Here is a 14,898-nt window from a genome sequence, read left to right on the forward strand (position 1 = left end):
GTCAACCTCTTCTACCTGCTCTTCTTCATACTTTATGCATATGCTGGGTGGAAACCTCTTACAGGTTCTGAATTGCATATAGTGAGTCTTTTCGAAGTTTAATGTCAGTGAGTTGGCTTTAAACCATTTATTAATATCCATGAAAATATCATTAGCAGATCTTTCTAGAACTACACTCGACATACTATTTATTGCAATATTTGTGTCATCTGCAAACAAAATGAACTCTTTTTCTGGCAGTGTAACTGATGAGAGATCATTAATGTACACAAGAAAAAGCAATGGCCCTAAGATGGATCCTTGTGGGACACAACATGTAATTTCTTCCCATTCTGATGGTGACTGACAACTTAATTCACTAGTCCCTTGCACTGACACCCTTTGTTTCCTGTTAGCGAGGTATGACTTGAACTATTTTGCAGCAGCACTGCCCGTGACACCATAGAATTCTAATTTATTCAAAAGGATGTTGTGGTTCACGTAATCAAATGCCTTTCACAAATCACAGAAAATACCTGCTGCTTGTAATTTGTTATTTAATGAATTAAGTACATTTTTACTGTAGGTGTAAATAGCCTTCTCAGTATCAGAACCATTCAGAAATCCAAACTGTGTTCTTGATAATGTGTTATTTATGGCCAGATGTTTGAGAAGCTGCCTGTACATTACCTTTTCTAAAATTTTTGAGAATGCTGGCAAAAGTGAAATCGGTCTGTAGTTTGATGGTGTCTCTTTACCTCCTTTCTTGAATAGAGTCTTAACATCCGCATATTTTAGTCAGTCAGGAAATGTCCCAGTTATAATTGACTGGTTACACAAGTAACTTAGGATTGTACTGAACTCACAAGAACATGCCTTAATTATCTTTGTTGATATTTCTTCGTAGCCACTAGAATGCTTTGTTTTTAAAGATTTTATTATGGAAGTTATTTCTTTTGGTGAAGTGAGTGACATATTCATGTACCTGAAGCTATTTGTAAAGGCTAGTTTTAGATATTCAAGGGCATTATTTACTGATCCTAACAATCCCATCCTATCAGTAACAGATGCAAAGTACTTGTTAAATAGATTTGCCACACTATGCCCATCAGTTACTAATGTGTCATCTATCCTTGATGCTATTTGCTCCTGTTCCTTTCTGGTTCTACCAGTCTCTTCTTTCACTATATCCCATATTGTTGTTATTTTGTTCCATGACATTGCTATCTTCTTCTCGTAGTGCATTTGTTTAGATGTCTGAATTACTTTTTTTTAATATTTTACAGTATTCCTTGTATTTAGCTAAATCATCAGCATTGGAGCTATTCGATACATTTTCCTTTTTGTCTTCCAGGAAATCTTTATTCTTTGTGTAATCCATGGTTTTATTATACACTTCCGTTTAATTTGAGTAACTTTTAGAAGAAAACAGTTTTCGAACATGGCACTGACATTGTTCATGAATGTGTTATAATTTTCATTCATGTCATGAGCACTAAAATATCTTTCCAGTTCATATCTTTGACCAGTTTTCTAAAACACTCAATTTTTGGTTGACTGACTACTCTCCTGTACTCAGATTTAGCAGTTTTGATAATCTGCTTAGAATTTACATCTAAAACAAGGAGCTACATGTCATGATCTGATAGTCCATTTATTACAGGTTTTATGATATGATTTTGTTGTTTTGATTTCTCTATAAAAATGTTATCAATAGCTGTCCTTGAGGATTTAGTGATCCTAGTTGGAAAGTTTACAGTGTGAGTTAAGTTGAAAGACAACATTACTAACTACAGTAAATGTTTACTGGAAGATTGCATTAGAAAATCTGTATTAAAGTCACCAGCAATCAAAATTTCTTTGTTTCTTCCTGTTAAATAACCCAAAAGAGCTTCTAGATGATTTATGAATAGATTATAATTTCCTGCAGGTGCTCGGTAAATAGTTCCTATTATATAGGATCTGTTATGGAACTCTACTAATGTTGCAAATGCTTCTAGATACTGCTCTAAACAGAATTTATTAATGTCAATGTTCTTGAATTTATGGCAGTTTTTAATAAATGTGGCAACTCCTCCTCCATCCATATCTACTTTGCAGAAGTAGGAAGCTAGCTTAAATCCTGAAATGTCTAACATATCTATACCAGTGGTCACTTGATGTTCAGAGAGGCAGATTATGTCAATTTGGTTAGATGAATTCATTTCATCAGTACAAATGAGTAGTTCATCAACTTTATTTCTGAGTCCCGGAATGTTATGGTGTAATAAAGATAACTGATACTGCATACTAATGGGATTATAACTGCTTTGGCGAAGATGAACTGGCAGTTTCTGATTACTTTCTGTTGAACATTGTTTAAATGGAAGCTGTATGCTAAAATCTGACTCCTGTTCATCTGTTTTCTCAAACTGAGTGTGTCTGTCAATCTCTCTTTTCTTTCCCCCTTCCCTACCCTAAAAAAGGCATCCCTCTGACACCTGTGACCACTGGTATTTTACCACTTGTGACAGTGTCTCCCCTTAAGTTTTCTGCAATCAACCCAGACAGTTTTCCCTTCCCTTCCCTTCCCTTTCCTAGGTCTTAGGTCTGGAGAGTATGGAGGATGAGGCAGGACAGTGATTTCATATTTTGCACAGTAGTCTTGCACCAACAGGGATGAATGTGTGGCTGTTATCGTGATGCAAGAGCCATAGATAGTCTCGCCACATTTCAGGTCGTTTCCTTCTCACATTTTCATGCAGGAGTTGCAGCACATCCTGATAGTACCATCGATTAACAGCTTGTCCCTGTGGCACAAATTCATGATTAACTAATTCTTCAAAGTCAAAGAAAACTGTCAGCATAGCTTTGGCATTTGACCTGACATGACGAGCTTTTTTTGGGCTTGGAGAACCTTTCCAGATTGGTTGTGAAGATTAAACCTTGGTCTCAATATCGTAACCATAGACCCACATCTCATCACCAGTTAAGATTCTTTTAAGGAGCATCTCATTCTCCTTTGTGCAATCCAAAAGATATTCACAGATTGTGAGGTGAAGGGCTTTTTGTTCTTGACTCATGAGCCGTGGGACGAACTTGGTGCCAACATGATGCATTCCAAGATGCTGTGTCAGGATGTCATGCCGTGATCCAACTGAAATGTTACATTATTCTGAAATCTCTTGGACAGTGAGTCTCCAGTTGGCATGCTCAGTTTAACTGAAATGGGCATTGTTGGTAGACATTGAAGAGCGTCCTGAATGAGAGTTACATTGAACTTCTGTCCGGCTATTTTTAAACTATGTGAACCATTCATAAGACTGAGTACGGCTTAAGCACTCATTACTACAGGCTTCCTGCATTTTTTGATGTGTCTGTGTAAAGTTTTTCTTGAGTTTCATGCAAATTTAATGCAGCTGCATTGCTCCTCTAAATCTGCCATCTTATAATTTGCAAAATCTTACACAATGTTCTATTTGATACAGCACTGAACAGTAACTAACAGACATACGACAATGAAACTTCTGGAAGTTACACATTAAACACAGTCATGTGCAGGGATGCCAACCACATTTCGCTCCAACACACCATTGGTGTAAAATTATGAATGTTCTGGAATTTTTTTTGAACAGACCTTTTATTTACCGAAGAATATTCAGGAAATGCAACAGGTCTACTAAAGATACTTCCTACACTACACTTGTATGTCCTTTTCGAGAGTATTGCTGTGCAGTGTGGGATCCACATCAAATAGGATCCACAGAGGACATTGAAAAAGTCCAAAGAAGGGCAGCTTGTTTTGTATTATTGTGAAATAGGGGAGAGAGTGGCACTGATATAATACGTAAATTGGAGTGGCAGTCATTAAAACAAATGCGTTTTTCATTGTGACAGGACCTTCTCATGAAATTTCAATTACCAACTTTCTTCTCAGAGTGTGAAAATATTTTGTTGGAGCACACCTACACAGGGAGGAATAATCACCATAATAAAATAAGAGAAACCAGAGCCTGCACAGAAAGATTTTAAGTGTTTGTTTTTCCCACGTTCCATTAGAGAGTGGAACAATAGAGAAATAGCTTGAAGGTGGTTTGATGATACTTCTGCCAGTTATTTAATTGTGAATTGCAGAGAAATCATGTAGATGCAGATTTAGATTAAATGAATGAATGGCAGTAAGGATGACATAATGGGTCAGTGACAGTCATACAGTGTGCCACCATTGTTGAATTAGCCAATGTGTTAATGTGATCCAACAAGTAACAATACAATTGAAATGATAGTTCATTATTGTTATATCCTAGCCAGTAATGCCACCCGAGCCCGCTGCCAAAAGGTTGGCATCATCAAAGTCCGGACGCCGTCCGCATAAGCGGCGCCAGCGAGACAGGAAATCGCCGCAAGTCTGCGCGCGCCACCGCTGGCTTCTGGTTTCTTAAGCGCTGGAGTCGCGAGCGCTAGGACAGTTCTGTATTCGCCGCTCAGTTGTATACTCGCCACCGAATTGTGTACTTGCTAGTCAGTTGTGTGTTCACCGCAGCAGAGTTGTTGTTTGTCGTCAGCCGACGCTGACCTAGCCGCTCCGACTCGAACTAGACAGATTTCTGTAGACACGGAGTTCACTACTGTGTTTCTGTATCTTCGTTAATAAAGATAAGTACCGACTTTTATTTAATCAGAGTGTTTGGGTTTTCATCTTTCTGTTCACTGTTCCAGCGGACCGGTCGGCCCGCTATTAAAAGTGTGGCGGTGACTTCGTAAGCCGTTTCTACAGCGAATTGTTTGTCGCTACGAACGCCGCCACAAAACTGGCGACGAGGACTGCCGAACTCGTGTGCAGGGCTGGTTCAACTTGTTTCTGGTTATACTAATTATAGCAATAAAATTTTGGGGGCTGGTTTAATTTGTGTTCACTATGTCTGCCGAATTACAACAGTTGATCTTGTTACAGAGTCAGCAAATACAAAGTCTGGTGGAAGCAATCGCCAAACAAGCGGCTAATCCTCCAACACAAAAGGAACAAGCACAGGCAGCACCACCTTTCCGTGCTTTTGATGCATCAAGAGAAGAATGGCGAGAATATTTCGCGCAGTTGCAGGCGCACATGACAGTCTACAAAATCACAGGTACTGAGTGGCAGCTTTATTTAATTTCCACTGCAGGCGTGGAAGTCTATCGACTACTTTGTAAGTTGTTCCCGGAATCCCAGCCAGAAGCTTTAGACTATGACGTTGTTGTTAACAAGCTTGCTGAGTATTTCGAGTCGCGAGTTCATGTGGCAGCAGCCAGATTCAAGTTCTTCAGATTAAAGAAACTGCCACATCAATCTAATAAACAGTGGTTAACAGATTTACGGGGCCTCACCCGTCAGTTCCGATTTAATTGTGTGTGTGTGGAGCTTCCTACAGTGATGTCATGCTACGAGACGCTATTACTCAAAACATTGCAGATTCTCGTATTCGTGCTGCTATCTTAAAGTTGCCTGACCCGTCATTAGAGACTGTGATGAACATCATTGAAGCCCAAGATACTTTTGACTATGCTGAGTGTGAGTTAGATCAGCCATGTATTTCTCAAATTGCCTGTGCTAAGCAAGTTCTGTCACGCCCGCGGCCCCACCGGCAGAGTCAGACTGTAAACACTAGCCGGCTGCGTCATGTTAAACACATTCGTCAGCCGCGTGTGCAAAATGATAGAATTAAGTCTTGCCCTAAGTGTGTTCTTGCTCATCCTCATGAACGTTGCCCGTTAAGAAACGCGGTTTGTCACTTTTGTCAAAGGAAAGGACACATCCAGACTGTTTGTTTGCGTAAACGCAAGAACAATTCTAGTGCTGCCCAGCCCATGGATATTCATGTTCGTCAAAGCCAGCCCGCCCAGAAGGTCGCGTTTAAAGACTCTTCCACGGTTCGTGTGGGTAATAAACTTGTTCGCAATAAGCCACCCACCCAGCCCTCTGCTATGCGACCCAAGCGTAATTCAAACGCTGTAAAAAGTAATGTACAGACTGCAAGTGAAGCGGGAGTTGTTGTTCCACCCACCCCACCCACGAGTTGTCGTAAGCAGCGAACACGCGCAAAACGCGCTGATTTTGTGTCTTCCGCCTCCACTGCACCGATCCAGAGACAGTGTAATAAACTATTTGTGAAGCTACGCATCCAGGATAAGACCTTCAATTTTCAATTAGACACTGGTGCGTCTGTGACTCTCATAAATAGTGCTACGTATGCGGCTATCGGCCGCCCTAAACTTTCAGCGGCAAAACATTCTTTGGCTACTTATAGTGGAGAACAAATTCCTGTGTTAGGTGTATGTAGCGTGCCAGCCACATTCCGTGGCAATACAAAAACAGTTTCATTCACAGTGCTCCGCGCTACAGACAGTGTAAACATTTTCGGATTAGACTGTTTTGACTTGTTTGGCCTGTCTATCCAAGACAATGTGTTGCAAATTAATTCTGTTGTTGTTCCTCAAGACAGCATAACCGATTTGTGTAAACAATACAGTGACATATTTAAAGACGAACTAGGTTGTGCTGCGAACTTTGCCGCTCATATTACGTTAAAAGATAATGCTCAGCCTCGATTTTTTCGTGCTCGTCCAGTGCCTCACGCCCTCCGGGCACCTGTAGCAGATGAACTTCGTCGTTGGCAAAACAACGGTGTTATTCAACCCGTTTCAGCGAGCCAGTGGGCTTCTCCCTTAGTTATTATAAAGAAACCGTCTGGCAAGTTACGTTTGTGTGCTGATTTTAAGTCGACAGTTAATCCTCAGACTGTCATTGATTCTTTTCCTTTGCCTAGACCGGACGAGCTGATGGATAAGTTAGGGGAAGCTCGTTTCTTTTCCAAAATTGATCTCCGTGAAGCATATTTGCAATTACCCCTCGACGAGCAATCACAACAGTATTTTGTCATAAACACGTCGTTGGGGTTGTTCCGTTTTCTGCGTTTGTCTTTTGGTTGTGCGTCAGCTCCAGCTGTTTTTCAGCGTTTTTTGTCACAACTTCTGGCTAATGTGCCATCGTGTTGCAACTATTTAGACGATATTGTTGTGTCCGGTCGGACGCCTGCTGAACATTTCCGTAATTTGGAGTGTTTGTTTAAAGTGTTGTCTCAGGCAGGCCTACGTTGCAACATCGATAAATGTTCATTTTTCCTTACGGAGATGGAGTATCTGGGACATGTTATTAATGCTCAAGGCATTCATCCCTCCCAGTCACATTTAGCAGCTATTCGTGATTTGCCCGCCCCTCGCAATCTGCATGAATTGCAAGCAGTTCTTGGCAAATTGACGTATTATATTAGGTTTATACCTAATGCATCACAGATTGCTGCACCGTTGCATCGTCTCCGCCGTAAGAATGTTCCGTTTGTGTGGTCAGCTGATTGCCAATCAGCCTTTCAGCAGCTTAAAGAGGCTTTATTGAATGATCGTTGTCTGGTCCATTACGACCCTAACAAGCCTCTGGTGTTAGCTTGTGATGCCTCTTCTTTCGGCCTCGGTGCTGTGTTGTCTCACCGAGTCGGTAACACCGAACGTCCTATTGCGTTCGCATCTAAATTGCTAAACAAAGCTCAGTGTAATTATAGCCAATTGGACAAGGAAGCGTTGGCTATTGTGTTCGGTGTCAAAAAATTCCATCACTACCTCTATGGTAGACCATTCTATTTAGTAACAGATCACAAGCCCCTGACGTCACTGTTTCATCCGTCTAAACCAGTTCCTCAGCGGACAGCTCAGAGACTACAACGTTGGGCTCTTTTGTTATCACAATACCAGTATGAGATATGTATCGCCCTACAGCTCAGCATGCAAACGCTGACGCGCTTTCTAGATTGCCGATTGCTGCGGATGATGTCTTCGATTCCTCTGACGACTCTTGCCATCAGATTGACGCCGATGAGCATCAATCCCTCCAGGATTTTCCAATTGATTATCGTCAGGTGGCACGTGAGACAGCTACGGATCCTCATCTTAGTTTACTATTACGTTTTGTTCAACGTGGTTGGCCGTCCAAGGCAAAGGACATATCGGATCCTGTGGTTCGTCGCTATTATCCGCAACGTCATCTGTTGTCTGTTTCGCATGGAGTTTTGCTGTTACGCACAGAGAATGACCAGCTTCGTGTAGTGGTTCCCCAAGTGCTCCAATCCAAGGTCCTCGACTTGTTGCATCAAGGTCATTGGGGAGTGGTCCGCACCAAGCAGCTTGCCCGCCGTCATTGTACATGGATCGGCATTGATAAGCAGATTACGCACATGTCTACAGATCGTTCGACGTGTGCCGAACACCAAGCTGCTCCGCCTCAACGCTATTTTGAGTGGGCACGCCCTGCCGGTCCCTGGCAGCGAGTACATATTGATTTCGCTGGTCCATATTGGAATTCTCGTTGGCTCATCGTGATCGATGCATTTAGTAATTTTCCGTTTGTTGTGCCCATGCAGTCTACAACGTCTGGACAAACTATACAGGCATTGACTTCAATTTTTTGTATTGAGGGTCTTCCAGAAGTTTTAGTGTCTGACAATGGTCCACAATTTACCTCTGCTGAATTTGAAAGTTTTTGTTCTGCCAATGGCATTCGCCATGTTCTTACTCCGCCGTTCCACCCTCAATCGAATGGTGCAGCGGAACGTTTTGTACGCACATTCAAGGATCATATGGACCGCCTTCGTGCTACGCACTCTCGTCAGCAGGCCCTCATCACGTTCCTGTCGTCGTACCGGACCACGCCACGCGACAGTCCTTCGCTTGCAGAGCTTCTCCACGGCCGTCGTCATCGCACCCTACTACGGTTGTTGCACCCCCCGGATCGACCCGCCGCTTCTGAGCATCGCACGCGTTTTCAGCGCAACGACGCCGTTTTTTTCAGAGTTTATCACGGTCGCCGTCGTTGGGAACGTGGTACCGTGATAAGTGTCCAGGGTCGCGGTTTTTATACTGTTCAAGGTGCTACTGGGGTGCACAGGAGGCATCAGAACCAGTTGCGCCGCGCTGGCCGCCCAGATTCTGCCGCTCGTTCTTTGTCCACAGATTTGGTCCGCGGCGGGTTCCAGCCGCGCCTTCCGACTTCGCTGCCACCCCCAGGGCAGCAGCAGCAGCGGTCGCCGCTACCACGCCGACAGCCCGTCCTGTTGATGCCTCCCGCGCAGCTTCATCCGGGAGCGCCCCAGGTGGTCGCTCCGGCGCCTGCGGTCCCTCTTCAGTCGCCACCGCCTTCGGAGCTGATGGACGTCAACCCCTCAGCCGGGCCGCCTTCCCAAGCGGTGGCTGTGCAGCCTGTCCTGCAGCCGCTTTCCTTGGGCACCCCCAAGGAGTCTGACACCGCAGCGCCTTGTCCGGCGCCCACTCAGCAGCCGTCGACGCAGCGTCAGGAGACGCTGCCTCTCTTCGTGGGTCCTGACGCCCCGTCGCGTCCAGTACCAGAAGCTGCACCCGTGGTCACAGGCGTGCACCCTGACCTCGGTTTTCAGTCGGTGTTTCCCGAGGCCCCGCGCAGCCAATGCTGGGGTGCGGACCGGGGACTGCCACCGACAACAGTCTCCGCCCCGGTCTCTTCTGCTACGCCTGCGGCCAGACCCCTCCCCCGCCGTCGACGCTCGCCACGTCATTATTCAACGATGGTGCGGCAATTTGGGGGGGAGGAGTGTTATATCCTAGCCAGTAATGCCACCCGAGCCCGCTGCCAAAAGGTTGGCATCATCAAAGTCCGGACGCCGTCCGTATAAGCAGCGCCAGCGAGACAGGAAATCGCCGCAAGTCTGCACGCGCCTCCGCTGGCTTCTGGTTTCTTAAGCGCTGGAGTCACGAGCGCTAGGACAGTTCTGTATTCGCCGCTCAGTTGTATACTCGCCACCGAATTGTGTACTTGCTAGTCAGTTGTGTGTTCATCGCAGCAGAGTTGTTGTTTGTCGTCAGCCGACGCTGACCTAGCCGCTCCGACTCGAACTAGACAGTTTTCTGTAGACACGGAGTTAACTACTGTGTTTCTGTATCTTCGTTAATAAAGATAAGTACCGACTTTTATTTAATCAGAGTGTTTGGGTTTTCATCTTTCTGTTCACTGTTCCAGCGGACCGGTCGGCCCGCTATTAAAAGTGTGGCGGTGACTTCGTAAGCCGTTTCTACAGCGAATTGTTTGTCGCTACGAACGCCGCCACAAAAATTATAACAATAGCCTTCACAATGCTTCAGAGACTTCATCGCTCTGGTAAAATTATTTCAACGTGGTACCAAATTTTTGGTTTGTGTGGTGTAGCAGCATTGTACTGATTGCCAAATCACATGTTTTTCCTCTGAAGTTTAGCTAAAATGTGAACAAAGCTATTCCTCCTAGCCCCTATTTAAAACATCCAGCTCAAAGAAAAACAGTCAGCTATCTAGAGTTGCACTAATTTTACGAACAACCTAAGAACCAGTATCGGATGTTAGGCTGCCAGGCATTGGCAACCTTTTTACTGCCAGTTTCATCTTGCAGGCGTATCCCTACATATGAAGACAGGGTCTATGTACAAAGATTAATAGAAATCACCATCTTGGTGATCATCTGTAACTTTTATTAATTATTTAATAAGAGAAATCAGGTGGAAAAACACTGCTGTATCTGAAGAACGTTATTACATTATTGTGATCTCTGTCACTTCCAGAAAATACGTAAGTTTAATATACAATTTTTGTTTCTTAGTAACAGATTATTTTTTTGTAATTAATAATTGATTTCAATTACTTCTCCTGCTTAAATATACGTAATCCTTGATTTCATGTTGGGTATCACTACCCCTTAAGGATGTGGCATCGCAAATATCAACAAGGAATCCTAATGTCTATAGTTAGTTCATGCATACATGCTCGTTTTGTTTATCTCCTTCAAATCTGTGAAATTTTCTGCTTTTAGGTATGCAATATTGACCAAAGAAACATGGCCACATTGGAAAGGTGATGAGAAACAGGGTGTTGAGGTAATCATGAAGAGTGTCAACATGGAAAGAAACCAGTATCAGCTGGGTATTAGTAAAGTTTTCATCAAAGCTCCTGAATCAGTAAGTGATGATACCATGAACTGTTTTGAATCTATAAACTAGAACTGATTTTTGTATTATTTAATAATAATGGTAAACCAGGCTAGTGGGCACTTGAGGTTATGGTTCATAAATAATTCACTTTACAGACAGTGTCATGAGTGGTGCTCAATAAACAATGACCTTGACTTTTATAAATTACATATGCACTCTTATTCACCTTAAATAATTGTTATTGCTGAAATATACACAATCTATTTTGGTTTTGAATCTCTCATCACCTACTTGGATGCTACTTTTAATCTTCATCTCAAACATTTAAACTGTAATCTTGCCTGTCCTCTCCATTATCTGTATCTTCATGAGCAGTCCACCAGTTCTTCACTTTCTAGTACTGCTGGAAATTTGTAAAGGAGTTCTATACCAAGGCATGTCTCTTACAAGAACTACTGCAGGGAGACATCACATTTCCCTGGAATAAGGTGCAACAAAGAAGCCTTAAGGAGGGACTAAGGCAGTAACTTCTTCTCCAGCACTATCACTGAATGCCATGGCACAACTTCACACTGATGTTAGAGGTTATGGGATAGGTACAATTCTAATACAAATTCAGTAAGGTGCTGAAAAGGTGAATGCTTATTCCTCCAGAGTGTTCTCCAATTCTGAGATGAACTACTCTACACCTGAGAAAAATTGCTTTGCAGTTATTTGGGCCTTCAACAATTTCCAGCCATATTTATTTTGCAAATTATTCACCATTGTGGCAGATAACACTCTCTGTGCTGGTTGGCTAGCTTGAAGGGTCCACCTGATCAACTGGCAAGATGTGGACTGAGACTTCAGGAGTACAATGTCATAGTGGTATACAAAAGCAACTTCAACACAGGGACACTAACAGCAGAACACAGCAGCTTGGATGGAATCTCAATCATCATTGTCATATGTGACATTGCTACTGAACAGAGGGAAGATCCAGCACTGCTGAAAACCACAGAAGCCTTGAAGGAGAATTCCAATTCAGGAGCAGGTTATTGTATTGTACTGCAAGTGGAACAGGACACACATGGATAGCGTGACTGCAGGGACTTATCCCTTGCATGCTTCCCGTGAGACCCACATTCCCAACTATCCCTGCAGTTGCGCTGTTCATCTGTGTCCTTGGTGGCTTTGCATGTACTGTCATTGGATTCTCCAATTGAGTAAAATCTTTATAGTTTCACCATTGTAAAGTGTCACAACTACTGTTGTCTGTTGCCAGTACAAAAGGGCTGGGGCTTCATTAACTTTGTTACCTTTCCCTCAATTGTAGAAGCCACACTTTTAACTAGTGCTTCCATTTTGGTTCTCACACAGTTGTACATGGAGGCTATTTTTGAATTGGGAAACACTTTCTTGAACAAACATCCTGCGTGGTCACTATATGTTAAGGCAATTTGTGCTCAACAAAGAATGTCGTAAATAACAACTGTGCATTTGTCACCAAACTTTCATCTTCTGAGATTTAGTAAAAACTGTTAAATTCTTGTTTGTGTCCCTCAGCTTAACTGTATCTGAATGAATTTTGTTACCCATATGTTTGTGGCAGTCATCCCTTCCACCATGCACAATTGGTAAATCGTGGCTACACACACTACAAAACCGAGGTAGGAGACGAGGTACTGGTGGAATTAAAGCTGTGAGGACGGGTCATGAGTTTTGCTTGGGTAGCTCAGATGGCAGAGCACTGGCCTGTGAAAGACAAAAGTCCCAAGTTCTAGTCTCGATCCAGCACACAGTTTGAATCTGCCAGGAAATTTCATATCGGCTCACACTCCGCTGCAGAGTGGAAATTTCATTCTGCAGTGAGAAACTATTTATTTTCTCAATAATAAATGTGATTAGGTGACAGTTGTTTGTTTTGATTGCTGAGAGAGTAAGGGCCATATTGCAAAACAAAATGTTAACTGTTTGATTCTCAGTTGGTCCTAGGATTTTGTTTCTCACTTATTGCAGTGTCTGTCTCTCTCTCTCTCTCTCCCTCTCTCTCTCTCTCTCTCTCTCTCTCTTTTTTTTAAATCTGAAAAGGCCAAAATTTCCCATAGTACAGATTACACATCAAACAGTTCTGTTAAAACTGTCTGGACAGATCAGTTAACTTACCTGAGGGAGACAAGGACATAACTCTTTCCACAGTAGGACCGTTCACAGTAAAAAACCAACCTTTGGGTTGAGAACAACTTTACTTTATTATGTTTGTCTGCCTGATTAGAAACTATAGGGTTGTTAGTTATCAGTCATTGAAGACTCCAGGTAAGAATATCAGCAATGTGGGAAAAGACAGATTGCTACAGCCGAATCACCTGTGAAAGAGCACCCATGGCATTTACCAGCTCTGCTGCAATCATTGCACAGCTTATATATTGGTATGACTGCCAACTAGCTATCTGTCAGGATGAACAGCCACCGCCAAACTGTGGCCAAGAGCAAATTGGATCATCTTGGGGCACAGTATGCAACTGGACATAACACACTTGATGTCAGTAGCTGCTTCACTTCCCAAGCCATCTGAATCCTTCCCTCCACCACTGGCTTTTGTTGACTGTGCAGATAGGAAATATTTCATACAACACATTCTGTGCTGCAATAAGTATCCCGACCTCAACCCATGGTAACATACTGCCCCCCCCCCCCCCCCCAAATCCACCTAAAGCCCCCCCCCCCCCTTTCCCGTCGTATCGTCTTCTCCCCATTCTGATCTCCCACCCTGTTTATTTGCCACCCTCTGCCAGTACATCCTCCTGTCTTTCCCCATTCCTCTCCTTTGTGCGCCTTTTTTCCCGACCTCCCTACCCCATAACCTCCTGATGCTGCACCTGTTAGCATTCTAATCCCAGCACACTCCACCAGAAAGCGTTCATCTCTCTTCCTGCATAAGCAACTATCCCTTCCCTTTCCCTGCTCTTTTCAGATTGTTGCTTGCATCCCTCGTGATAGTGGCCTTCCGTCCCGAGATGCTGTTGTGGTAAGAGCAATCTTTCTTTTGCTACATTTTTGATATTCCTACCTGGAGTTCCCACTGTTTGATTTTGCTGAATGGCTTTTTTCCATCCTACAAGCTTGTGGTGTTTTCCTTTGTTACTCATCTCTGCAGGATGACTCTTCTCAGTGTCTGTTCTTTCTCTTATTTCTTGTGTTTATTCACCACATTTCACACCGCATCTATGTCTGAGCCACACCATATCGAAGATCGTCTGCGCACAACACAGAGTTCATGACTGTGCGGATTGTTGATGCTGCGTCTGATGCCCCAAATTCTTTCCTCCGATAGTTATAATTGTATTTATTTCTATTGATCCCACTTCATCTCTCATCCTGAGATACCTTAGTGTTTTCTTTTCCGTACCTAACCCACCCACCCCACTCCATCTCTCTTCGCTTATTGCAACACACACACACACACACACACACACACACACACACACACTCACACACTCACACACTCTCCCCCATGTCTCCCTGTTCTCCAATGTTTCTGTACATATTTAACATATTTGTGTGTATTTTTATGTGGTCTGCATATTTTTGCATATCTGTGCATATTTTTGCATATCTGTGCATATTTTTGCATGCCTTGCGAATTTTTTACACATTTTTATGCATATTTTCACTTATCCAGCTCCTCTCACAAACATCAACTGTTTTGCCCATTTCTGCATCATTACCATTTACTTTGCACCATTCCTGCCACAGTGCACCCTTGCTTCATCTTTTTGCACCAGTTAAGAAAAGCATCCCTCTCTCTGGCTAAAACCTAGTCCCACATCCTGTTTTTCAAATGCTGCTTAAGCCATGGAATCTCCCCCCCCCACCCCCCACCCCCCACCCCCCACCCCCACCCCCACCCCCACCCCAAAAGGCCTATCCGTAAAGATTCCTT

The 14,898-nt window shown here is 43.4% G+C and overlaps 1 protein-coding gene across 1 annotated transcript in view; it reads left to right on the forward strand.

Annotated features, from left to right (window-relative positions):
* The window catches only part of LOC124797926 (unconventional myosin-Ie-like), a 365,871-nt gene that overhangs the window by 303,163 nt on the left and 47,810 nt on the right, over positions 1 to 14,898 (forward strand). Inside the window, exon 15 of the mRNA XM_047261058.1 lies at positions 10,859 to 11,003. Within this exon, the coding sequence (XP_047117014.1) occupies positions 10,859 to 11,003 (145 nt within the window). The remainder of the gene's footprint in view (positions 1 to 10,858; positions 11,004 to 14,898) is intronic.

Source organism: Schistocerca piceifrons, chromosome 5 (assembly GCF_021461385.2).
Source record: "Schistocerca piceifrons isolate TAMUIC-IGC-003096 chromosome 5, iqSchPice1.1, whole genome shotgun sequence".
NCBI lineage: Eukaryota > Metazoa > Arthropoda > Insecta > Orthoptera > Acrididae > Schistocerca > Schistocerca piceifrons.